At 45.3% G+C, this 26,759-nt stretch overlaps 1 protein-coding gene across 1 annotated transcript; it reads left to right on the top strand.

Moving 5' to 3' along the window:
- Positions 1–15,075: 15,075 nt before the first annotated feature.
- her6 (hairy-related 6) lies at positions 15,076–16,911 on the top strand. The gene is made up of 4 exons (XM_080883689.1): positions 15,076–15,412; positions 15,592–15,687; positions 15,803–15,890; positions 16,047–16,911. Exons 1-4 carry the CDS (start codon positions 15,305–15,307, stop codon positions 16,586–16,588), a joined length of 834 nt encoding a protein of 277 aa, XP_080739815.1. The 5' UTR covers positions 15,076–15,304; the 3' UTR covers positions 16,589–16,911.
- Positions 16,912–26,759: the final 9,848 nt, after the last annotated feature.

Raw genomic sequence — 26,759 nt, 5'->3', positions numbered from 1 at the left:
TCATTTCACATGAGAAGTAGTCCATGCACGGGTCACAGGTACAGCTCCTGTGCTGCTGATTAATGAAACATGTTGATATGCATTTTACCTGGTTACTACTTGTGTTAGCAGCTTTACAGAGACTTTGTGTAAGAAGCTGCACTCAAACTGCTCCTTGCTATTGCAATTGTTAGAAAGAAAGCTGCAAAGAAAAGGAGAAAACATTGGTAAATACATTTTAATGGCACTGAGCGTGCATCTTATCGGCCATACAAATATTTCTGTGTTTGATGTCATGTCTTACTTATTCATTTTTTATTTTGTTTAAATTATTGGTCATTACGTTAACAGCTCATATGCATGCAGCCTGTAAAGCCTACCACACGCCATTCTAATCAACATCTATATTCACATCTGTCTGTGTATTCTTGGCAGTTTGCCTGTGTGTGATTAAATGTTTTGGACAAGCTTCCAGAGGTTAGCTATAGAAAGCTTGGCAGATTTCAGCAAATGACAGGTGGAACCCTGAGCCTCCTTACATCCGATGCCACCGCTTCAAGGTTAGGAAGCTTGTGTGTGTGTGTGCACGCGTGTGTTTGCGTGTGCATGTGTGTGCATGTGTGTGCAGCCACCCCCACAGCTGGGAAAAGATCGATGCAGCCTCCACCAGCAGGCTCCTGGCCCCCGGCTGCTACTGTCTGAGAATGAGAGGCAGTGGGTTGTGTGTGTGTGTGTGTGTGTGTGTGTGTGTGTGTGTGTGTGTGTGTGTGTGTGTGTGTGTTTCGTGTGTGTTTCGTGTGTCTTTTGGAGGGAGGGTGGATAGAAAGATGGAAGGAATGAGTGAGTAGCAGAGGGAGGGATGAGGAAACCAAATGAGAGGTGAGGAGGAAGGCAGTGAGGGTGGGGGGAGAGACAGAATATGCCCAGGCTGGCTGACTCACTCCCTCCTTACATCCCTCACTCACAAACACACACATAGTCTCTTTCCCCTGAGTACACACAAACATGTGCAGACTCACAAACACAATCAAGAACACACTCCTTTTCCTGCCAAGCGCTCCTGTGCCCCTGCTCATCTGCGTGGGGGGCCCTGCAGGCAGTCTGGGCCCTTACGTGCCCTCTCTGAACACACACACAGATGTACACACGCACACTCACAGGCACACAGAGGAGTTGATGTGTAAGACACGCTCTGATCCTGCATGCTGATGATGAAAGACAGGCAGCCAGGCTCCTGTCTTAATGCCAGAGGGCAAGACCTGATAGGAACTTGCTGATTCTTGATCCTCCTCCTCCACCTCCTCCGTCTTCATCACCACTGGAATAATTTGAATTTTACCACATTTTTTGTGTGTGCCTGCTATTCTCCTTTCTCATCTCAAATGGCATCTGGTCTGGTTTCTGTGTTTTTCCACCAGACTTGCTTTTAGTAGATACCACTGATCACCAAGTCTCAAGCTAAAGGTCAAAGTTCAGATTTTTGGCAATTTTTGTTTTAAAAAAAAGTTGTTTTCCTATTTGGAAAAAGAGCAGTGGACTGTCGAGCATTCCCCGTGTATAGAATATGGTTCAGCGTAACGTTGTGCAGAGCAGTGCTTCATGTTTTTACGTGCATAGCCCCCAGCCTCACACCTGGCTTGGCAGGAGTTCTGGTCCAACCCCTCTTCCTCCTGCTCCTCCATTAACCCCCTCCCTTACCTCCAGCTCCACCACCCTAAATGAATGAAAGGGAGGGACAGCACAAGACCCCCTTTTTTGGTTCTTCAATCAAATAAACCACAGTCTCCGGTCTAAATGAAACCTGTTGCCCACATTCCAGTGCAGTTAAGAGAGAGGATCTACTGTATGGATGTGTACGGTGCAGATGGCCTTTCTCGGCAAAGGCATAAATTAGCCTGTGCAAGGAAGGGAGATCCCCCATTGTTCTGATGGATTGCACAGATTGAGGCGCACACACATGTACGCGTGCACACGGGCCCTCTAAGTCTGGCTAAAGCAGGAAGATCACACACTCTCTGTCACAGCCTCTCAGATCAGGCTGTCCAGAGCTTCCTGTAATCCGTCCTCTGTAACATTAATTATAAACTGGTGCTTTGTGCCCTGCGGGCCAACCATGACTTTCTCAGGACAATTAAAGTTACTCAGTAGAAGAAGAGGGATTGGGTAGAAAAGGAGGGAAAGAGGATCAGGGAGTGAGTCAGAGGATTTGCGTGGAAACTGCATCTGAGAGCGATGAAATAAGGCAATGGGTGAGATGAGAGTGGGAGTTTGGGCTGGCATAGTCATACCAGGGACAAGTCGTAGGAACTGGAGCCCTTTATTTTGCTTCTGTAAGCGATTCTTTTAGCATTAGCTTTGACCCCAGAATTAAAGGTTGAACAGGGTAGGGTCTGGGTGGGCAAATGCATGGTGGGGTGGTGGTATGGTGGGATTAGCTGCTATCTCAGGGGCTGATGTGTGGGAAACACAAACCTGTTCTACCTCTCCACCCCAGTGAGTCATGAGAGTAACCCAGATGTAAAAAGTATCCAAGTACCTTCTTTCATTAACTTTTGTTTTCAGTCTTATCAGATCTGCAGCTACATCTTTAGCTCCTGTGCCAAAATTGCTCCACATCACTGCAGTGCTCCTGAGGGCTTCCAATAAATGCCTGAGTATCTTTCCCATTGGACGCTGACCTTTAACAGGCAACCAAATCGCTAAATCTTGTTTGACTGCCTTTTTACTTCCTGCCAAGCATGACTTACTCTGCCGAGGGCTCCTGCAAAGCACTGTGCATGCCTGCAACAGGTGGGGGGGAAAAAAGCATAAAAAGGGCTACTGTGATGTGGCCGAATAAACTGTCCCTGCCCTGCTCTTTGTCTTGAGTTGACTCAACTAGTGGCTTACTGTGCCAAAGGCAAACCCTTTCAAGTTGCTCCTGATCTGTTTGTAACAAGAGGGTTGATTTCTAGATAAGTGGAGGAAGAACAGTTATCAGGCCGGCCAGTGAAGTAGTTCATTTGACAGATGTGGTTATCCCAAATGGGTCTGATAGGCTGCAGTTTAATCCTGTTAAACCACCTTGCTCCAGGACATGAACACAGGCTTCCTCAGTGACGCCCTTTCCCTGAACGTTTGACCCGTTGTTGTGGCTACCAAGCTGAATTACTCTGAGCTGTGATTATTCATGCATGCGTAATCGGCTGCCACATATTCCTGTCATATATGGAATTATTCACTCCATTGATGATTCACATTTACTGTCAGCATTCTCTGGCTGCATTCACGGCGATGCATTTTCATCATAAAAAAGCCGTTTTTAATGCAAACACAATTTTTATGATGATATGTCCAGGAAAGCCTTTTAGCACAAATTTCATTCCCATTTATACTAACAAGCCCATCAATGCATATCACATTAAACACTCCTTCAAAATGGAAATGCAGGCTAAAAGAGAAGCAAAGAGAAAAAATACTATGATTAAAAAAACATCAGAAAGTAAGATCAGAGATTTCTTTGCCCAGACTGGGATTAAGGTGGAACACTTACTGAATGTTACTCAAGAGCATAAGGTGGTCATTGTTGTAGAAAACGCAGATTAGCAGTTCTCGCAAAGCAAATAGAGCAACATTTTAGAGAAGTACCAGGAGCATTATTCATTGCCAGAGGTAGTCATGGAAATATTGAAAGAGTATGTGCTCAAAAAGAAAGAAATCACAGAGGACATGTCGCTGAGCTTTAATGTTTTGGCTTAGTTTTGTGACTGATAAGAACCAATTAGAAATCAAACAAAGGTGTCTGGCTCAGTATCTGCAAAAAAGCTCCGTTTAAACTAAAAGACAATCTGGAAATTTAGTAACAAAAGCTGAGTGAGAATACTTCCCAAAAGTTTCGGTTTTGGGGATGAGAATTTAAGATGAAAATGTAAGAGGTGCAGCTGCAGCCTTAGCTGAGCGAAAGAATCTGCATTTGTCTGATCGACAGGTTTTGGTGTCCCGACTTTTAACAAAGTTGTTTTTGGTGTAGGTTGTGATGACTCTGTGTTGCTGTGTGTCTTATAACTGACTTTTATAGTTACCTATCCTTATCTGCACCTCCACCTCCAGTATTTGGTACGTATAACTCAATCTGGATAACCACATTTTCGAAATGAGAAAAGAAAGTGGATGACACAAGAGTGAAGCCATTGTACAGTGCAGCAGGCTGAAGAGAGAGCAGCAGTGCGGTGCCTGCATTTCCACAGCAAGTGTGCCACAGGCAGAGTAGCTGCATAACAACAGATGAGAATATCTTCTTACTTGGCTAAAGAGAGCAAGGACAGGTAGCGCCTCTGTCCACGGGAATATTTTACAATTGTAAACAAGACCTTGGCATAATATTACTGCATTCTCGGTTGCTTTTTGTTTACATACCCTAGATACTCTGTGAGAGGGAGACTGCGCTCTTTTTGTGTTTTCTCTTCTTTGCGTGAGAGAAAAAGGCTTGTGGTCATTTTTGTTCTTGAATTGTTTTCATCTCATGAGAATATTTAGGTTTGAGGATTATAGTCTGAGGACTATACGATGCTCTGCAATGGATAACAATTAAAGGAACAGTCCACCCCAGCATGGAAGCCCAGCCCAAAATGTCTGAAGTCAGGAGGGCCGCCGAACCTAAAGAAGTTTAGGCCGAGCTATCGTGCTCTCTGTGTCCAGCTGTGTGTGACTGGTGTGAAAAGTTAGTGTGTTATTTCGACAGAGTGGATGATATATTTTATTTCCGGCAAAACTGTTCCTTTGCATAACGCTGTCAGCAACTCTAAAAGTTCGACTTGTCGATGCGGTCCGTTTACTGGTGCCCTGCAGGTGGTGCATTTAGATGACTCCAAAAGAATGTGTTATCCAATATGGATTAGGCCGAGTGGAAAAGTGGATGCTGTGAATAGAAATAGTCAGCACAGTGTGGCTCAGTGTTGAATGAATAAAGATTATGTACACTAGATATCATTCTCGCATTGTGGGACCACGCTGCAGAAAGTAGCACCTCTAATGGCCCTCGAGGAGCTGTGTTGGACAAACCACGTCTTTTTAAATCACTGAAATTAACACTGCTGCAGCCAACACTTGACTCCAGCCCAACCACTTACATGTCAATGGCCTTTTCCCATAATCCTCTGCCCAGAGGTGACTGCGTGCAGGCTTGAGTGGGTGGAGAAGAGAAACCAATTGCTGAAACCAGCGCGAGGCTTGGAGTTGTTGCCAAGAGCCCTGCGATCTTACACAGCGCTGGTACTTAGCTCATCTCCTTGTTGAAAGCTGAAGCTCTCTGAGGGGGAAACAATAGGGGCTGCGATGGGTGCGGCAGCAAGGGGAGGTTAGGGGGCAGATAGGGTGTTAACTTGACTGAAAGGGGCAGCAAGGTGAAACCTGGAATGTGGTGCTGATGAGGTCATACCTGCTTTGTGTATGTGTTTGAGACAGACTCGAGCCTCAGCGAGGATTCAGCACACACACCCCTTGAGGCCCCATCAGTAATGATGTCATGGGAAACTATTACAAAGCCCTTATTGGCTGTTTGTAAACTCTCTCCATTTCCTTTCTGGCCACATGAAAGCCTCGGTTTTGAACTCCTGAATAAAAACACAGCTTCTCTGCTGTAACGCTACCAGGCCGGAGTAGAAAATTCCGAGTGAAAATCTACTCCAATTTGGACAAGATGTAAATCATTACATCTCCTTTGATGTTCTTCCCGTCTCGTCCTCTCAGTCTCTGTCTCCCTCTTGTCTTTATTACTTATCGTTTCTCTTGACCGTAAACACTGTGAAGCGATCCCTGCTGCTATCCTGCGAGAGCACGGGGGCCCCTCTCTGTGCAGTGTGTTGAAAACAGATCAACTTGAAGGAGCTGGGAACATGAAAGGAGGGAGCTAACAACAGGGGATAAACACATTCCTCTGCAACCCGGCCCCGCTACCGCTGGTGCCACTGCTGGCTGGTGGCAGCACAGGGGAGCTCGCAGCAAGAAGCATTTTGGCCACAAAGCAAAAGTAGAGGAGGGCGGGTGGGGGCAGCTGAAGATCCCCGAGCTCCCTCAGATCTCACATGCAGCAAGCAGCACTTGACCTTTCCAGCACTAAAGGAATATGACAGCCGTGAAGCCGACAGAGAGAATGGGGAGAGAGGCAAAGTGGGGTGGGTTGGAGGGGGGGCTGGTGAAGTGAGCAAGAGACAAAAGCCACACAAAGTGCAGGCTGCCACCAAAACAGTTAGTTTGCAATCAACGTCAGTCATCCCTCCTGTCGGGACAGTTTGATTTTCACTTTTCAAATGAGGCGTTTATTTTTGGCCTGATAACAGGGCCGGCTAAATTGAAATTGGCAGCTCGACAATCTACAGATAATAGTCGACTACGCAGGAGATCATGTGAACAGCCCTTTCTTTCACTGCGCTCGAGCCCCCACCCTCTCTCGCTCCTGTCAAAGACGGGAAAGGAGGAAATGAGGGAGGGAGAAAGAGAGAAAAAGGGGCTAATCTTAGTCACAATCAGAGGAGGCTGAGAAGGCAAAAAAGGGAGTCTAAAATTGAAGGGGAGGAGGAAGGGTAGGGGTGCAGGAGCAAAAAAAAAAATAGAGTAATGTCCCGGTGATCAGGAGGAGGCCTGGAGGGGTGGTGAGGTGGGGTGAGGGTGTACAGGAGAGGTGAGGATAGAAAGAGAAAAGGAGGGAATTTCTTTAATGTTTCTGGCAGCAGACCAGCTGAGGTCTCAAGGTTATCCTGGCTTTGCAAACTCCCACGGGAAAGGTGGAGTGCTGAGGGCCGAAGGAGGGGGAGCGCTGAGGGCTCGAGGAGGGAGAGATGGCTGCCCTTTTTTCTCCGTGAGGGAGGGTAATGCTCTGGGGGAGGGTAATCCTCGGGCGCTCTTGTCTGATAAGGTTGGCCTTGGCCCAGGTAGGAGGAGAAAAAATGGCTCTGGGGCCTCCCAGGGCATCCTGGCAGACAGCTCTGCCCTCTTCCAGGTTAGTGCCGCAAAACTTAGAGATTTGATGAATTCTCTCTCAAGCCATTAGTTATAATCACATTTAGGTGATAACAGTATAATACCCTACAGAGAAACGCTTTCTTAACAATCTCGTCTGTACCGAAAAAGCTGCTCTGGAGGTGGTGCTGTCGGAGTACATCGCCTTACTCAAGGACACTTCAGTAGAGCAGGTCCTTCCTGACTCAGAGCATGAACTTCTCCCTAAACAAAAACACTTACTGTATGCTTCTGTGATGATTTTAAGTGTGTGTTGTGACATTAGGCTTTTACCATTAGCAAAGAGCAACAAGCATCAGCAAGCAGCCACACAAAAATCCGTAGAGCTGATTTTAATTTGATGTTTTGAATTGCCCGCTTCGTAGCACAGCGTTTAGGCTGAACAGGATATGCATGCATTGTTTTGTCTGTCTGTTATTTTGCTCCACTTTGCAGTATTTCGTTTAGTTTGGGAAGTAGACGGGAGACAGTAAACTGAACTGGAACAGAACACCAAAAGTGCGACTTTACACAATGCTGCATACATTTGTGCGTCCTGTGCAGCGGCTTCAGGCTTCCAGCTGTGAGATGGCAGTTATTAAAAGTTTAAGGATGAAATAAAATCCTTTCAACAGTCATTGTGATGAGATCTTCTAGTCTAATGTCCTCAAAAACTGTTACATTTTAAACAACTAGCAGGAGAGACAAAACTGATTCATCATTCCTACTGTAACCTCCCACCTCTCCATTTCCTGCTAGAATATTTAAACTTATCAGCTCTATGAAAATGAACCCAGAATGTGGCATGTTTATGTGGCTACAATGAAGGGGGGGGGGGGGGGGGGGGGGGGGGGGGGGATCAGTGATTGTGTAGGAAAGATCTGCATTGTTATGTGTTTGTTTACTGTAAACTAGGCCTATTAGGGATAATGATTCACAGCATCAAGCTGTCAGTGTCTGGGGCTGTGTGTGTATGTGTGCGTTTGTGTGTGTGCACGCTTGAATGCCTCTTCAAAAGCTGGTCTTCTTATCGTCAGTCAACAAATGGCCTCCTCAGAAGGAAATGGGGAGTCTTTGTGCACCTGTAATTCAAATGTCCCAGTGCTGATTGAGAGTAAACAAGACACACACTCTTTCTGTTTTATGTGGACTCTGTGATTAATGGACGGAAAAAAGAAAAGGACAGGCATGCTCAGGTGTTCAAAAAGAAACTTCTTCTTGAGCTGCATTTTTGTCCCTTTGCTTGTTTGTGCAAATCTAGATATTAACTTCGAGACAACTCGAAAATGTTTCGCATAGATGCTTCTCATTGTCCCAAGACTGAGTCCCGTTTGGCCAGAACTCTGCTCTGAGCATCTAGTAATAAAAACATTTAATCCGTAATTATGTCTTCATAGCACCAGAACCCGCTCATGCTTTATCAAACTGAAACAAAACAAATGCAAATAGACAGTAGTGAAATTTGCGAACAGCTGACCCAAATCTGATTCTTTCTTTCATCTCTTCTTTACTTTGACAGCTTGAGTTCTGCACACAAATATGTCCACCATCTAGAACATCGAGTAAATGATGATTACAACACATTTGCATGAGTGGCCCTCACCCCCACCCGCATTACTAAAAAGCAGCAAAAGCAGCTGTATTCCTAGTTTGCTCCAGCCTCAGGCATCCTAACCAGAGACCCAGGCCAACTCGTTGGTCCTCTCCCTAACCGCTTCCTCTCCATCGCTGCTAGATTTGACTCACTGTGACCTCTGACCTTCGACGCTACACCGCCTCCCCCACACATGCAAATAGCGCTGGTCTGTTCCAGGAGGCATGATAAAAGAAGAGGAGAGGGTCAGATGGAGGGAAAGAAGAGAGAGGCAGAGGAGTGACGTGGAAGGATGGAAGCTTGGGGGGCTAGTGGTGGTGGTGGTGGTGGTGGTAGGGGATGAGCATGGAGGAGAGAAGAGACCCCTAAAGGAAGCGGGAGCATCTTGGTCTCTGAAGTGGAGGGAGGCTGTGGCAGCTGTCTGGGGAAGCTGCGGTCTACAGCCCAGCGCCGAGGCCTTAAAACATTTCTCTCTGTTTTAGCCAGCCAAAACGGACCCCAGCGCCTGTGTCTGCGAGGCTTACAGTGACCCGTGCTGATCTTTCTCTGCGTGTGTGTTTGTGTGTGTGCTTGTATGGGAAAAAGAAAGTGTGGGTACATTCACTGTACTTATTGTTTTCCTTGCTCCCAGGCTGCTCCAGGCACCTCAGTTTGTGTGTGTGAGGGGAGGTAAGTGATGTGTGCGGCTGTATCTGGAGAGCCTCCAAGCACCCCTCCTCCCACCCTCCCATCTCCTCTCCTCTCTCCTCCTTCTGTTCTCTCTGCTTGGAGGATCTGTCAGTTCTCCTTCTCTCTCTTTGTCCCTGCTTTGATCCTGCTCTCCAAGCCTTGGCTGGCCTCACTAACAGCAGCTGAGCACAGGTCCTACTCCACTCCCACTAATAACACACATTCATGCCACACTGGGATGATGTGCTTCGACAGACACCCCACCACCACCGCCCCCCACAAATACACACTCACTTGCTGCTCCACTTCCTCCCCCTCTTTTTGCTAACACACTGTAAAATCAGTAAAAACAGATTCAACTATCATCCGGTGCTCTCTGTAAGTATTCAGAGCTGATCCCTTACACACAAGTCTCTGTCTGCACCAACACTCACTCTGATATGAGTGACTGTGGGTACTTCTAAACCCAGCTACGTAATGTCTCCTGTGTATACATTATGTTGATTTTTGTTTTGTTTTGTTTTTTAAGAGGCAAATGATTGAGGGGAAGGATTACACTGATTAAATTCACTGTCTTTCATCAAAAGACGCTATATGTATGTCACAGGGTAACTTAAAAATGGTTATTTACCCAGATATCAAATATACATGCTTCTTCACCCAACATCTAATGGAAGCGTGCTAACATTACACCTCTGCCGAGGGGCAGGCCATTGATGCTCATATCTATATTCTATCACGATGTCAGGAGCGTGAGTTTTTCATCATGCATGCTTCAGTCTGCAGAGTAATACAGTTGGCAGGTTTGGTTCAATAGTTCCCACATGAAAGGGATTCCAACAAAGTGTGTTGTGGTTTTGTGATGTTTTTTTTTCTTTCTGGTTTGTTTTAGTAAATGGGTCATGATTTATGGAAAGCTATATTACTTTGGAGTTTTTCAGTTGTACTGTTGGTGCTTTTATCCCCAACGAGGCTTGAGACATTTTGTTGAATTACGTTCAAGAGAAAGAAGAGTAACTCTGAAGCTGAGAGGCTCACACCAGAACAGTTTACATGAACAAATAGGATAACAAGCTAGAGAAAAAACACAAACGCATACACATATTTCTTATTCCAGCTGTTTCTAATTCTAAAATTTGAAATAGGTGCAGTGATTTACTGAAACATGTGGAAAGATACATGTAAATACAGCACATAAGCTAAATAAAAAGAGTTTGTACATTTCTAAAAGCTTGAAAATCTTCGACACAGGCTGAACACTGATTTCTTGTAATTTCTTTGAGTTGTCTTCAATTCTTCGGGCTATTCGAAGGACATTCAAAGCCCTTCTATGGATGTCAGCTGCCTCTTGTTCATGATCAGGCCAGCTGATGACTGATTGTGTTCCACTGTGTCTTTTTTTTAATCCAGGTATTCTTTTACTGTGTTGGTATTGTGTGTGGGATCATCGCCATGCTGAAAAATGAAGACATTGCCAATCAGACACTTTCCAGATGGTATGCATCGCGTGGTTGATGCACGGTGGTTTTCTGTGTTCACAATTCCATGAATTTTGACAAGATCTCCAACATCACCGGCTAAAATACAGCTCCACGACCACAACAGAGCCTCTGTGTGTTACAGATGGCTGTAGACACCCACTGTGAATAGGCAAACATCCTGCCCTTATAGTCCACAGAAGTATCACATCACACCTGTGTGGGTTTGGTTGTAAGTACATCCTTGTGTGCATACTGATAAGATAGTATATAATACTACAGATACGCCCATATGTAATAATAGTGTGGTACATTGAATAGTAGTGTGTGGTAGTATACTGAGTAGATTTATGCTACTCAGTGTAGAGTAATTCTGTGTGCACTGGTTTGACAGAAAATTGAACTTAAGGTTCACTTAGCACCTTTTTTTCCTTTCTTTTCCTTCTCATTTTTGTGCAAACAAAAAAATTGTAGTGTCAAAGTCCTTAGATGCAATTGTTTATGTCAACTTTAAACTTTCACGCATTACTTTACATAAACTGAAATAGCATGAGCAGTCATTCAGCCATGTCTGAGCTTCTGCAAACACTCAGATAAAAGTTGTAGAGAACCAGGAGCCTCAGATCGTTTGTAACAAGCTTCTTTTCCTCTTTGCAGCTTTAAAGAGCTGCAAAGTTCATTGGCTGTTGACAAGCAGTGACAGTGCACACATTTGCCACTCACTTCTGAAGGAAATGAAAGGATTTCTGCGGACTTGTTGACCATGCTAATCACAGTGTGGACTGTTGGATAAGTCAAGTCAGTCACCACTGTGTCGCGGCCTCTTGGGAGAGCAGGCTGTATCAACACAGTGCCACCCTCAGTTTGGCAGAGGCAGCCACATGACGCCTCGAGGCTGGCCTTGATACAGCCTGTCTGGCTGCTTACTTCCCACTCTTCTTGCCAGCTAGTGATGCCAGGATAGGCATTTAAGCTTGAACCCCACCTTCCCACCCCACTGAACACACACACACACAACCATGTCACCCTTGTTGCACCGGGAGTGCCCTCTGGCAGCAGCACTGTCACCAATGGCTTACACATTAAGGCATGGGCGGTGTATGACAGTGGGCCAGACTGTCTGTTTTGTGAACACAATGTTTCACACTTTCTCACACACACACACACTTTAAAAGCCACACAATCTCCCTGTCTAATTGCATTATTGCAGTGTGCGGAGGTCCATGGTCGAGAGGGCTCAATAAAGATATGAGCCCTGGGAAAAAGACTAGGAGTGGAGGAATGAAAAAAGAGGAAGAGGGAGATAAAACTGAGCTGTAAGGAGGGGTGATAAAAAAGAGATAAAAGCAGAGACAGGATAAGGTCAAGAGCGATGAGTGTTGGCATATGGGACAAGTAAGGAGGTCACAGGTAAAAAATAAGAAAATAAAAGAATGCAAGAATTTGGAAAGTGATCCTGTGTGCTCCAAATAAAAATACATTTAAAAAGTGTTTAAGTGTATTTTTTTTTTCTGCCTACTGGCCAGATAATCATCATCTTTTGGTTTTGGTGTATCTCTGCACAAAATGTGATCAAAAGCTTCTTAGAAACAGGGACGTGTTGGCTGTGAGTCTGAGCCTGTTTCCCACAGATTCTGTGTGATATGGGGTTGACACATAGCAACAGGTAACACTCCGGGGACCGACGGCAGCCAGGTGCGGCTGATAAGATGTTCAGCTGGAGAGAAAAGGGAGAGAGCGACAGAACCAAAGCTCCGTGACTCAGTTCACCGGCGGAGACCTCATGCAACATGAGCGTGAGAAAATCATTCAGGCGGGGAGTGTTTCAAAACCTACACTCTGACTTTAGACCGTCGGTAGGTTTGTTTTGGAACTCTGTCAGTGCCATTGTGCACAAAAAAAGAAAAGAAAAGAAAGAAGCAGGTGTGCAGTAGCAACAATGGGAACCTGTTAGTGATGTGTTTGACAGAGGCAGCATTGTTGTGCAGGCAGAATACTTAGGGTTGTTGCAGCAGGGCTTAGGCTCATGTACACACCAGACTTCCTTGTGGCAAAAGCACCAAAGTTTTGCAGTTACACATAAGACGCGCGTGTGGTTTCATTGACGTCTCCGCGTGCCAGTTACTGCTACTCATTCCGACATTTTCATTTCATCTTGAAATCTGAATTTCAAAATCACTCATTGATCTGGCCAAATAAAACGAATACCCCGAATAACGTGCAGCATAGGGAGAGTTCAAGTTTTCTCATTATTTTATCTGTGTGTGAGCTGCTGGCGTTTGTTGAAATGTACCGCTTGATGCTCGAGCGCAATCCTTGCGAAAACCTAAAAAAAAAGAAAGAAAAAGGTCTGCATCTCTGTCGTGTTGAGCCGAGGAAGTGAGGAGCTCGGGTGCAGCTCCGAGTTGCCTATCAAATTCACAATCTTGCGGCCAGCCGCTGGCGACGCCCCGCAGATCCAGGCGGCAAGCCGGCGAGAGGAGCGCCTTCCCCTGGTCGCCTGCGCGCCACGTGTCGTGGTCTCTGCAGCAGCTGGAGGTGTGTGAGCACAGCGGAGCGCCGTGCACTGAGCTGTGTGTGCTCAAAAGAAGAAAACAGGAGTTTCTTTTTCTTTTCTTTTTTGCCTATCACACTTTAAACAATCAGATGTCGTTCAGCTCTATTCATTTCACTTTAGTATGCATGGCCAATGTTTCTCTGTTTTATTAATAAAATGGATGGAAATTAATATTTAGGTGGAGCAGACGAAGCCAAACTTTGTTTGTCATAAACAATGATGTTCTTCAAACTATGAATAATGTAAATACAAACATTCGTTTAAAAGCGGAAAAGCTTGATTATCACCGCGAGGACTCTTCGATGTTTAAATACACTTTAAGGTCACATCTATAACCCTGGAGCGCAGGGTTACAAACTTCCCCCTGTTTGTGTCCACAGTCGCACAACCTGAACACGCCGGGCTGATGCCCGTCAATAAACCTGCAATACACAACTGCTGGCACTATTTCTCTCCCTTTATGTACCGCGGTCTTTAAGTCCGCCGTCTGCTCTTTCTAACTGCAATAAAGATAAGGAATAAATTATGACCCGAAATCTAAAAACGCCTTGAACGCTGTGGGGTGGCCATAGGCGGGAAGGAGGAGGCAAAGGAGAAGAAGGAGGGAGGGGAGGGAGGGAGGCATCGGTGTGATCGTGTGAGCTCTCCGGGCTCAGAAATATCTCTGCTCTGGCTCACATTCCGATAAGGGAGCCCGATCCAGCTCTCTCTCTGTAGGCGTGGTTTTCCCAGGCTTTTAAAACAGCAGCTGCTATTTACCTTCCCCTCTAATGTAAACCACCGCCGCCGCCGCCACCTCCTCTCTCCTCCCCCCTCTCTGGGCTCACCCTCCTCCCCTGGCCCGGCGGCCCCCCGGCAGCCCGGCGGCCAAACCTCCAACCACCGCACTCATAAAACATCCTGGCACGTGCTCCACATTCACAACACCGACAGATGATTAAGTGCCAAAATTTGTACCACAGAGTTCAAAACTACAGTAACGTGGAAACCGAGAGTGCGCGTTTACCCCCACCTCCTTCACCTCCACCCAGGGCCAACCAAATTAACCTTGCTCGGGGAATGTAATGATGGTGCTCAGCGCGGTGTGCGCTTGTTTCGGGATTTCACTTCGCCTTCTCATGTGGTCTCCCCGTGCGGTTTTGTTAGTTGTCATGAGTTGTCATCCCAGGTTGTTTCTTTAACACATTTCATTTGTAACAGTAACTACCCAAGTTTGGCTGAAAGGAAAACAAAACCGCTCCCCTGCCTGCGCCTCTTCCATGGCACATGACTGAAACTTTGATTGCAGGATTGCCTACCACTTCCCAGTGGTGTGTGTGTGTTTGTGTGTGTTTTTTGAACGGTAGAAAATAGCTCTATTTTCTTTTAAAGCCACTATAAGCAGCTGCCAATAAATTTTCAACAGCCTAGCAAAGTTGGAAAGCTTATGGAGACAGAATGTGGAAAGCATATTTGCAGTGTTTTTGCTGTTTTTTGCCATTAATTTATACAATTTCATCATGAATATAATTGCTCTCTGTGGTCATGTGTTGTCCGGTAAATAAAAAAGTTCCTCTGCCCAGTCAGCGGCTCCACTGTTAATATGTAAACGCTACGATGATTGAAGACTGACAGCAGTTTCCCCGGCTGTGCCCTGAACCCGGGCCGCGCGCCATTGGCCGCCAGCTCCAGCGGCCAAACAACCAATGGGAGGGCGCCGACCACGAGCCGTCCTCCTTCGGGCCGCGTGTCCCTCGCCCTGATTGGTGGAAAGTTACTGTGGGAAAGAAAGTTTGGGAAGTTTCACACGAGCCGTTCGCGTGCAGTGAGAGATATAAATACAAGCCACACGCGGAGAGCCCAACAGAGAGACTGCATCCGCTCCTGGTAGTCGCTACTGCTGCACGTCGCTCTAACGGATTCTAACTCGATACACATCTCAGGATTTTTTCTTTTTTTCAAGGGAGAAGAGACTTTTAAATATCTCAATCTGAAAACTCTCACCTCCCCTGCTTTTCGGCACAATTGGATCGTAATTTCCTGTGGTTTTGTGGGATATTTCTCAATAAAAAGATGCCTGCCGATATGATGGAAAAAACCTCCTCCTCTCCGGTTGCTGCAACCCCGGCAAGCATGAACACAACTCCCGATAAACCCAAGACAGCCTCTGAGCACAGAAAGGTTGGTATTGCCAATATTTACCCGTTACTGTCATTTAAAACAAAACAAAAACCTTCAACATTTCATTTCGGACACAATTTCTCACACGCTTCTAGTCCAAAGGGAGTATTTTTTGGCTTTTTACGCACCAAACAAGACAAATGGTTTTTAACAGCTTTTATCATTTTGTGTTCTTTTAGTCGTCAAAGCCAATTATGGAAAAGAGAAGAAGAGCCAGAATCAACGAGAGCTTGGGGCAGCTGAAAACTCTCATCCTGGATGCTCTCAAAAAAGATGTAAGTGCTCGCTCGTCATTCTCGTTATTAATAGATTTCCAGACTTCATCTGTCAAACAGTAAGAAAGTGGGTGCGTGATGCTCATCGGGTCTGTTTTCCGTCCCCCTTCCTCAGAGCTCCAGACACTCCAAACTGGAGAAGGCGGACATCCTGGAGATGACTGTGAAGCATCTCCGGAACCTCCAGAGGGCTCAAATGACCGGTAAGTGGCATTTTTCGGACTAATCGGTTTCTGTGTCTTTTAGATAATCTACGCTAGTCTAGCAAGTCGGCTTCAAAAACCCCAAAAATCTAATTTTCTTACAGCCAGAGGTGAACTTGCTCGATTTAAATATATCATGTTTTGTTTTCTTTGCAGCTGCCCTGAACACCGACCCCACTGTCTTGGGAAAATATCGTGCCGGATTCAGTGAGTGCATGAATGAAGTGACCCGGTTCCTGTCCACCTGCGAAGGTGTCAACACCGAAGTCAGGACGCGACTCCTCGGCCACTTGGCCAACTGCATGACCCAGATCAATGCCATGAATTATCCCAGCCAGCATCAGCACCAACATCAGCTCCCTTCCACCGCCGGGCCAACACATCCCTCCTTCGGCCAGTCCATGGTGCAAATCCCCAACTCGTCTCCACAGGTCCTGCCCATGAACCCGGTATCCTGTAAAGGTGGCTCCTCACCGGCCAGTTTACCCTCAGACGCCACCAAAGTGTACGGCGGTTTCCAGATCGTGCCTGCCACAGACGGACAGTTTGCGTTCCTCATACCCAACGCGGCATTTGCGCCAAACGGCCCCGTTATTCCCGTGTACGCCAACAACGTCAGCACGCCCGTGCCCGTTCCGGCCGCGGTGTCTCCCGGAGCCCCGTCTGGCAACACGGATTCAGTGTGGCGACCTTGGTGAAAAAGCGGGGAAGGGCCGCAGAGACTTGAAATGACACTTACTAGCTCTTTCTTTGTTCAATGTTAGGAAGTTGTTTTGAATCCTGTTAGTTCTTGTAAAATGGAAAGAGTATGCACTATATTTGTACAGCTAACAAGGGAGTAAAGTTCATATTGAAATGGGATTTGTATTGTGGAAGTCCGTTCACTGCATTACATATATATATATATACATATATATATGAGTTGTCTTTTTTTTTACCGTGTGACGCCAAAGATATGTTTAATGCTCTTATGCTGTTCTTCGTTTTGGAAGACAAATAAATTTGTAAAGATATGAAAACAGGCGCTTCTCCTTCTTCTTTTTCTTCTTCTTCTGCTTGAAAACGAAAATAAGAATCTCCATATAAATGCTAATGACAATAATATATTAGTAAATCCTATTAGTTAGTGCCTAAGCTGTGGCTCATATGAGCTTCAGTTTATTTTTCCTGTGTTTATTGCGTTAAAAATTTCTTTCTATACATAAAACCAGCAAGCTCTGTTTTAAAACTATAGTTTGGTCAGACTGTGAAAAAAGTGTTTAAACTCGCAAATTATCTAGAAATTTTTTTCCTAAAAATGGGAAAATGAGTAATGATTGTCAGTATGTTTCAGCTTATTTACAAACTCCTTTATGTTTTATTAGGACGCACAACATGCGCACTAACCAACTGACACGTGTAAGCTGAGCTGGTCAGTAAACTGGACTAATTGTAACTCCATTATCTGTTTGAGTGAATGAGGCGGGAGACAGTCGGTGCTGTAACCAGTCAGACAGTCAGAAATTGGTGTTTCTCACTTGAAGTCCAGCTGTTTGGCGTTTCCTTCTGTAAACTTAACGAGCTTTACAGAGGTCACTTACGCCATCTAGCAGCGGGGCAGTGCATTGCAGTGTGATTGGTCTCGTTTGATCAGTAAGTCCTTAGATGGCTGCAGTGTGTGTTGTCTCCTAATCAAACTGCTGTCTTTTATTTATTTTGTCTAAATTAAGATCTGGTTGATGTGACAGTAAAGTTATTGCTTCATTATAACTCATGTGATTCCTTTGAGATGTGTCTTTGTGTAAACTTGTAAGAGCAGTCACCGCATAACTGCATCAAAACTGTTCTGGATATTCAATCTTAGTTTGGATCTCTTACATATGTATTGTGATATACTGAAGTGCATGTCGTCTTACTGCTGCAAATAATTCATGGCTCTTCTCACAAGAACGTTTCCAAACTAGAGGTCGTCCCCGTTCCTGACGACCAGTAAACCGTTTGATGTGATTAAGCCCCAAATGATGATGCAAATTTCATCTCTTGAAATAATTTTCACATCAGCAACAGCATTAATCTCCTGACAGTAGGTATAGAGAGGAGCACCGGGTTGTGTTGGCTGAACTCCTCGATGCCGGGGGTTTAAAAGCAGAAGACCACGTTAAATACATCGTCACCGAGCCATGTGGTAGTGCTCTGCTCTGCTCTGCCCAGGTGTGTGTGCCCCCTCCAGCTATTCGAGTGTGGCCCTTCTTTGAAGGGGGTGTGTGTAGGGAGGGGGTGCAGGTGTTTGCAATTATCAGTGTGCTAAGAGGCACAAAGTGTGGATAAGTGCCATCATTTTGAATTTCCATCACACCTTTTTACAGGGAGCCATGCATCTCGTGTTTGATTGAATCCATGTGTGTGCTCGTGCCTGTGCGTGCATATGTTTTGCGTGTGCGTTTATGGAGGTTGCTCGGTGAGGACATGCCTGGCCAAAGGGCACAGTGGGTGAGGTAGTGGGTTGTTAAATGGGTAGGTGGGGGGGTGTTCAAGGAAAGGGCTGCCGCATGGGATAATAGTTGGCCTCCTGTGAGGCAGAGATTTTCCACAAAGGCACTCACACTCAGAGACACACACAGTCATACACACACGCACACACACACAATGTTCCCACAACATTCCAGCTGTGCTTGCACCAATGTCAAGCTTCCTGCCCTGAGCCCTGGGGCCACAGCTGGACACGGGACGTCTGGGAGGCACGTGGTGTGACCCGGACAACACCCAGCTGCTGAGCCCTCCCACCCTGCCTCGCCGCCTTTGCTCCGTTTCCTCCCTTGCTGCCTCCACCCACCAGCATCTTCAGCGGTCTCTTCCCCTCTGGAGAACAACTTTATGAGCCTCTCCAATTACCCAGTGCAGTGGCCAAGCTGCCGGAGTGACCGCACACATATCACAACACGACCGGGCGGTTAGCTGCCATGCGTGTCCATTAACTTTTCCCACATTCCGCGTGCATGCAGGGAGTGAAAAGAGGGGAGGAAAAAAGCTCCCATGCTTCCTCTTTGGCTCCCTAAGTGCTACCATATGGTCCGCTCTCCCTCTCTCTCTCCCATAGTTCTTCTGTCTCGCTCGCCCTCGCTCTCCTGGCCCATCACTGGGGCTGTCTTTGATTGCGGCCCAGACAAGTGAGAGCTTTATGATTTAAGCCCAGGGCTTGCTGTACCAAGCCCTGGACTCATTTTGAAGCCAAACTCCTCTCCTTCCCCTCGACTCCCCCCATACCATTGCACCCCCCACTCCCCCCCACACCCCTTCCTCCTGCAGTTGCAGGGGAAGGCTGTTTTCTGGCAGGAAATGAATAGCTCCCAGATGAGCGCAGGAACCTGAGAGGTCGTGAGAAAGAGGCGAACCCCCCTCCGCAGGCCCGGCTTGCTGCCAGCCGCCGGGGGAATGTGGGAGAGCGCCTCTCTGACACACGCATCAACCCCTCTGCCCTCCACCACACCGCCTGACTGACTGACTGCCTGCCTCAACGCTGGGCTCTGAGCCTGGAAATAGACTGATAGACAGGGCAACCGCCACAGAGCCAGGCAGCACGGCTCGTCAGCCAGCCGGCAGGGCAGGCAGGGAAAGGGAAAGTTGTGGGAGGGGAGAGAGAAGTGTTGGATTTGTGTGGGCGGAAGTGGATCAGTGTGTGTATGCCGTCTGAATCCTGACCCAAGCAATTCCTTACAATGGAAAGTTAGATCTGTAATTTAAGTTTACTGTAGACTCATTTATGACCCCCACTGGGTATTTGCACAGATTTTGTACACAGATCGACACACATGCACACACTCGCTCACATGCTCTCCTCCCTCTGTCCCAGAGGCTTACACTCATTCCAGAGCATACACTCACTCAGACAGGTGTTCCTTGTCAAGAGCAAAGGGTTTTCCCTTTGGTTCTCTGTGTGCTGAACTAACATTTATTCCTCCTGAGGTTCACACTGTTATGTTTGGATGTGGTCAGAAGTCTAACCACGGCTGTCCAGGCGTATTTTAGGACGTTTTTTAATCATTGTTCTATGTCAGTGTGACATGTTCAGAATTACTGAGAGAAGGTCAGCCGTTTTATTTGCCAATTGCAACAAAATGTTCAGCATCATGTATATTGAATCAGGAGTATAACGGCTTATGTAGAGTAATGGCTGCCAGTATTTTTGGCTTGTGACTTAAACAAAGAGATGTGAACATGTGATGCCTCATCACCGGTATTGGCCCATGTTCAGAAAAGAAATGTTTTTCCTTCCCAGACTGCTTCACTGGAGTTGAAATAATCTAAGAGGATAAAGGAAGTTGTGGGAAAGCCTGAAAAAATGATGTTAGGAAGGTAAAATAACCTCAAGGTTGAGCACAAGGACGCAGGGGCATTTGTTGATAATGCAAGACCACATATTTGGATCAGGTGAGTTGTAAAAACCAGGAGAATCAGGAAACCACACAGTTTATTTCTGGCTGCCTTAGTATGTAACATTGCAGCTGGAAGATTGCAGTCAGATTTAACTTGTGCATTCACGTAAGGCTAATAAACAGCATGGACTACTGGGCTCACATTTGTCACTCATCCATAAAAGCTATTGTTGTCACTGACAGATTCAGAAAGCTTTAAATGATGTGTAGCAGCTTACACAGGGGTATCCACATGTCATGGTATATGATCTTCACTCCCCTATTATTAGTGTATTACTCATCAGTTCTGTTCTTTCTTAGCAGCCCACAGAGTGTCTCTAATTCAAATAGTGCACCCCTTTCCCAGTCTCCCTATCACTCTCTTATACTCCTTCTTTGTCTCTTACACAGTCAGTTTGTGCTGGGCTCCTATGGTAACCTGTAGGCCCAATAAACAGGACAAGCTGTCTACACACAAATCTCAGTAGTGTGTGTGTGTGTGTGTGTGCCCACTATCCTTGGCTCACCCCGCATGGCAACAAAAACCCCACCAGAGGCTCCCACCACCAGCCCATTCAAACGTCAGCCACCTCATTTGAAGTCGCAGACTGCTATGTAAATCCATGATGTTTCTCACCAGCCCAGCCTCTCACACGCACTCACAAACAAGAACTCCAGCAAAGGTGGCCCTGTGATGCTGGATGATTGTTTCTTTTATAGTCTACAGCCTTTGGAAGTTGTCTTATTCTTTTTTTTTTAGCCCTGTAGCCCATCCTCCAAGTTTTGTTTCGTAAACATGTTGTTGATCGTTTATAGTGGATGGTTTCAGGACACAGTGACTAAAGGAGAGCAGGACATGGCAACCATACGCAGCTGTCAGTTACGGAGTTGGCACATCCTCGAATTGTGGGCTGTGACAGTGATGACCCCATCACACTGCGCCTTTGTATGACCTGTCCTCCAGCTACTCTGGAACCCAAGGCCAATTGGGTGGGAGGGTTTCACCCCCTCAGAGACCATCACAACAAACAAATAGACCAGGCAAACAAGTTCCCACCACAGTAGCGTCCAAACAACTGCCAACATTGACAGTTTGGTTGGTTTTGATATTGCACAAAGAGGTTCTTCATGAAGCACTTGTGAGCCTCGCTCTTTCATCCTTCAAAGCCAAGTTTCCAGACCTTGGGGTCAGACCTCAAAGATGTGTTCCCAGAGAAAAACAGGACATTCTAATGAAAAGGAAATAATTATAATAAAAATATAACACAATAAACAAGCACAATGTGTAATACATAAGGGCATAAGCTGTTAGCTGCTTTTCTGGGAAGTAATATAGCGTGTGCTCAGGGTGTTTAAAAAAAGCTGCACAAGAGCAACTAATTAAACAATGTTTGCTTTGTTCTTGTAACATTTGTTTCTGATTGTTTGGTTGCTCACACATGTGTACAGTAAATAGATTTTTTATTCTTGCTGATTGTATATGTCCCTTTAAACACTGACATTAATACTATATGTTAAATCGTTTTTTCCCAGATTTTAATTTTAATGTAGTAATATGACACCTAAATGAGCCAATTTTGTAAAAACAATTAAATAAAGTATTCCAATAGCTTTGTAAACTGTCAGTTTAGCTAAAGAAAAGGTACCGAGGATTCGTGCTTTTTCCTGGACACCATAATTCCATAATAATTTTCTCTTACCTGCTTTTTAAAGAAAATCAGAGGTCAGGGTTAACTACACATTTAGGTGTCGGTCTGTTTACGTTTATGTGCATGCAGTGCATAACACAATTCAGCCTCAATTTGGTTAGGTTTCCCTATACGTCTGTATTTTCATATGGCAATATCATTAAGTGATTTACTCAGGTCATCTTTTGTGTTGCTTCCTCAGTCTACAAGGGGTAACAGTAGGTAGCTGTTCATCTACAGAAGTGTGAGTTCAGGTGTTTGAGAGCATGACTGCTTATCTGCACACTACATCACTGTTATTGTGTTGGGGTTTGTGTCTCTTTGCACATGCGAGCGAGGCTGAGATCAATTAACGTGGCCCAGGGAGACTTGTGAAGTGCAGCAGAGGAGAGAAGCGCAGCCCCAGCACACTCAACTTACATGCAGTTAGACGGCATGATCTACAAGCTCTGCCCTCGCGTGGCTGGTTTTATTTTCCTGCTTTTAACAGCTCCTTTCGCAGACTCTTGGGCCCCTCCGAGATGAAGGGAAAGAGAAACCAGATTTTTTGACCCTTGAATACATCAAACGGCTCCAGATGTCCAGCTCTTTCCCCCCCAGCTCTCTGATGGAGCTGGGATGGAGCCAGCACGTTTGTGATGTCAGTAAATCAACATACTGATGTTGTTGTTGTTAGAAAGCCATGATGATGGTGTTAATGATGTAATGGCAACTTCAAGGCCACACACACACACACACAGACACACACACACGCACACACACTCACTCACTCACACACAGGAGCATGGGATACGGGGGAGGTGTCAGCACTGAAACTGATGGATTAAGTCTCACTTGTGAACACAGGTTTGTTTGTATTCTTTGATTTAATGGCTCACACGTCAGCATGGGAAATGATGGTAATGTGTTCTGAAAGAGGAAACCTCTCCACTAATGAAGAATCCAGCAGAGCAACTTGCTCTAATGTGTTTGACTGTTGGGCGTGTGCAGCTTTGTGCAGTGTTTGAAGTGCAGTCCACTGTGTTTCCAGACATACTGTTTGACATTGTAGTCATCACTTCCATTGTCTTTGTTTTTGTCTGCTTTCAGCTCGCTGTCATTTTTTATTTGACTGAACGCTCACACCAAGTACATTATTTGTGATTAGACTGTCCAGTTGTCACAGTACAATTAGTGTTCATAGCATCTCAGAAGGATATGTATAAAATTTAATAGCATCAGATTTTCAGCCTTTTGAGCCCCTGAAAATGAGGGACTGTGTACAGCTGTTTGTATGAAAGTTTATTTTGTGTCTCCCTCCATTTCATTGTCATTGTGTTATTTTTTTTTTCTGTTGATTCCAGTTATTGTTTCTCGTTTCTGGTTTTACTTTGGTAGTCATTTATCTCTTGTGCCTTGCATGCAGTTTGTGTCATTACCTTGATTAGATTCAGCTGTATCTCAGTACCCTCCAGTTTCCACTTATTTTGTTACCTCGTGTAGCCTCAGTCTCCTTGTGTCCTCTGGTACATCATACTTCCCTAGTGTATCTAATGTTCTCTGCATGTTGACCTTGGCTAATCTCTGGAAATTCCAGTGTTAGGAGTTTGCTTTGGATTTCAGAATTTGTTTTGCCTGTTTTTATTATTGATGTTTTGGATTTAATCAGTTTTAATAAACGCCTGTCTTTTGCTCTGCTGTTTGTCTCAGAAATCTGAGGTTCTCCACTTCCACACATCTTAGAACAGGATGAAGCAACTGCAATGATCCAAGCAGACAATGAAAATTTTAAATGGTGCCAGTTGGTTGTCTCCTTTTTAAAGAGGACTGCTAAACTTAAGCTATGGCTTACCCCTGAGTATGAACCACTCTCCATTAAAACTTGTCCGGTCATGAGGACCCGACTAGAAAGTGTTGTCCTGGGGGATGCCGTGCCTCCTGGGTGCCAGGTCCTCAGGTCCCTCCTTCACTTGTGGCCAGTGTGGGCTGGCTGAGCCTGCAACCAGCTAGAAGCAGATCTGCTACAGAGGCTGTCACCTGCTACAGAGCTCACTTCCTCCAGTTCTTCAAAGAAGAAGCGCGGTGCTCAACAACACCTCCTTTGCCTTTTCAGGACCGTCTGTTGCTGCAGAAGCCCGGCTCATTTTCGTTGCTGCAGGTGCTCCGCTCCTCACCTGCCATCAATCTTTGTCCAGGCCACCACCCTCAACCATCCCACCCAGCCACCAGAGTGGTCCCGTCTTCGTCACCATCCTGCCTTGTGGTTCCACCTCCTCTGCTGGCCACTTGTGTGACCACCAGAGAGGTCCCCCCTATGTTGATTGACATCTGAAAAGGTTCATCCACCTTGCTTTACTTCTAGTGGGGTTTTAATGCCACCATTGGCCATTAGCCAAGCCAACCTCCTAACATATCACCCATGCTCAATGGATCTTTTCTGCTCCTTGTTTCTGTTTTGGTTCCAGTAATTGTAATTTTACCTCTGTAATTCCCCACAGTGGATTTTAAATGCAAGAATAATGATGTGAGTAAAGATGTTAACTAATTGGACAAACGTTATTCAGTTGCTGCTTGTCTGTGGGTCTTTCTGTCTTCATTTTTGTCTTCAGTAACTGAAAAGCGTGCTCTATTGGTTTGAGAACAGATGGCTGACTTGGTCACTGATGGCTATCCTATTTCTTTGCCTCGGGAAACTCTGCTTCCTTTTGCTGTGTGTTTTGGGTCATTTATACAATGAAGTGTTGTGTGATCAGTTTTGCAGCATTTGCCTGACTCTGAGCAGAGAGTATAGCCCTCTACACTTCACAGTTCATCCCGTTACTTCTATCAGCAGTCACATCATCAATAAACACTAGTGGCCTGGTTCCACTGGCAGTCATACATGTCCATACTTCAACAACCGACATAGCAGCAAATGTGATATGTTTTTGGATCATGAGATTTTTCTCTCCTTCTCCATACTTTGCTCTTCTCACCATTGAGGTGTAAATTAATCTTTGTGCAAAGAAACTGTGCACGCTCTTACAGGTGTTTTCTGACAGACTGGACTTCTTGTTCTTGAGTTTAATCAGAGATTTGCACCTTGTTGTAAACCCTCTGTATTTCAATTCATGGGATTGTTCTTGACTTGGTTAGGTTTTGTGAAGTTGTTTTTCTCAATCATAGAAATAATTCTGTCATCATGCACTTTAGTTGTCTTCTGTGGTCTTTCGGGCCTTTTGGTGTTGTTGAGCTTGTCAGTGCATTCATCCTTTTTAAGACTGAACCAGGATGTTGATTTAGCCACATCTAAAAATGTTTCTATGTCTCTGATTGATTTTCAGTATTGTTATATCAAACAGCTACAAAAAATTAATTCAACACTCTCGTTGGATCTTTTATCTGCTCAATTTATCATAGTATAATGAGGGAACAAGCCTCATCTTGCCATGAAACTGTTTGTCGGTAAATTGTCACTAAGTTCATTTTGAGGCACTGAAAATAGGGCTCTTTGTGTCATTCCTAAACAGCCAATGTAATACTTTTGTTAAAATGCTGAGAATTAAAGCTGAACGTCCGCTGTGATGGTTTACTAGGACAAATTTTGAAGAAAAAAAAGTGTCATATCCAAAAGCTTTATGCATACATTTATTGGGACTCGTAGTGCGACGCAGGGTGGAAAAGCAGCTCAAAATTTAACATTTATCTTTTTATTGACTGCTGCTTGGTTCTACTCAAGCAGTCACTCAGGTTTCTCCTTTGTTTCTCTCAGTTTACTTAAGTTTTGTTTCTGCATGTTCCTTTTTTGGACTTTCACCATTGAGATACATTGCATCATGTCGGTATTCAGAGACATGAAATGGCATTATCCCACCTCCCTCTACTCCATCCATGCAAAAGCAGTCTAAACTGTGACATGGACCAGCAGTTAATCCTCTTTCCCTTTTTGGAGCCAGTGGCGGGAACTGCAGAGGAGCTGGCCACAGAGATACCACCACAAGACGCTGTAGACACAAAGCTAGCTGTGTGTACAAGTGTTTGCAAAATAAAGAGTTTGTCCATGTCATTTAGAGACTGTGAGTGCATGATGTTGACCGTGCTTGGGTGTCTTTGCTTGTCAATCTGCTTTCCAAATTGTCTGACAAAGCCAGAGTGTGGGTTTAAACTATACAGAGGGTGGTTTTTTGTGTGTGTGTGCTCCATGCTTCCCACCTCCTCTGTCTGCGTAGCTTCACCTTTGTAAAGCGTGTTCTTCAACACTCCCACTAGACTCTGTTATCTCAGCTTTGGTTTGCATCATGAATGACACAAATGCACTCGCGTGTGTGTTTGTGTGTGTATAGTGTTGAGTTGGGGTACTGGCCGGCTTGTCATGGTGTCTGGACTTGTAAAAACTGGGTTCTTTGAGAAATTTGATTTGATTATCCCAAGAAGCTGTAATGTAGCAACCTAGTGTGGGCAGAGACCTAAGAAGAAGTGGCATGTTTCTGATGGTATTGTATTATGTAGACAAACACATAAAATGTTTCTTTTTTGTTTGTTTTGCTGCAAGGGAAGCTGCAGTGTGTCAACTCTGAAATCCAAGATAAGTCAGTGAATGGGAAAGATGTGTTCGGCATCAGGACAGCGAGTTCAGCACCAATGATGTAGTGTGCCAGTCACTGGTGTCCAATCACAACTGCTAATGCTGTCTATGTTTAACTGTAAAGAGAGCTCCATCCTTTTACCCAACCTGAAGCACACCATACGTGAATTGTCATGTAGGTTGTTACCTCTTTAGTTGTTATGTGCAGATATTATAGAGAGAAAGGAGAAACTGAAATAAAGGTACT

The sequence above is a fragment of the Rhamphochromis sp. 'chilingali' genome (genome assembly GCF_963969265.1).
Source record: "Rhamphochromis sp. 'chilingali' genome assembly, chromosome: 5".
In the NCBI taxonomy this organism is placed as follows: domain Eukaryota; kingdom Metazoa; phylum Chordata; class Actinopteri; order Cichliformes; family Cichlidae; genus Rhamphochromis; species Rhamphochromis sp. 'chilingali'.
The sequence above is the reverse complement of the archived record's forward strand: the minus strand, read 5'-3'. Positions and strand labels throughout refer to the sequence as shown.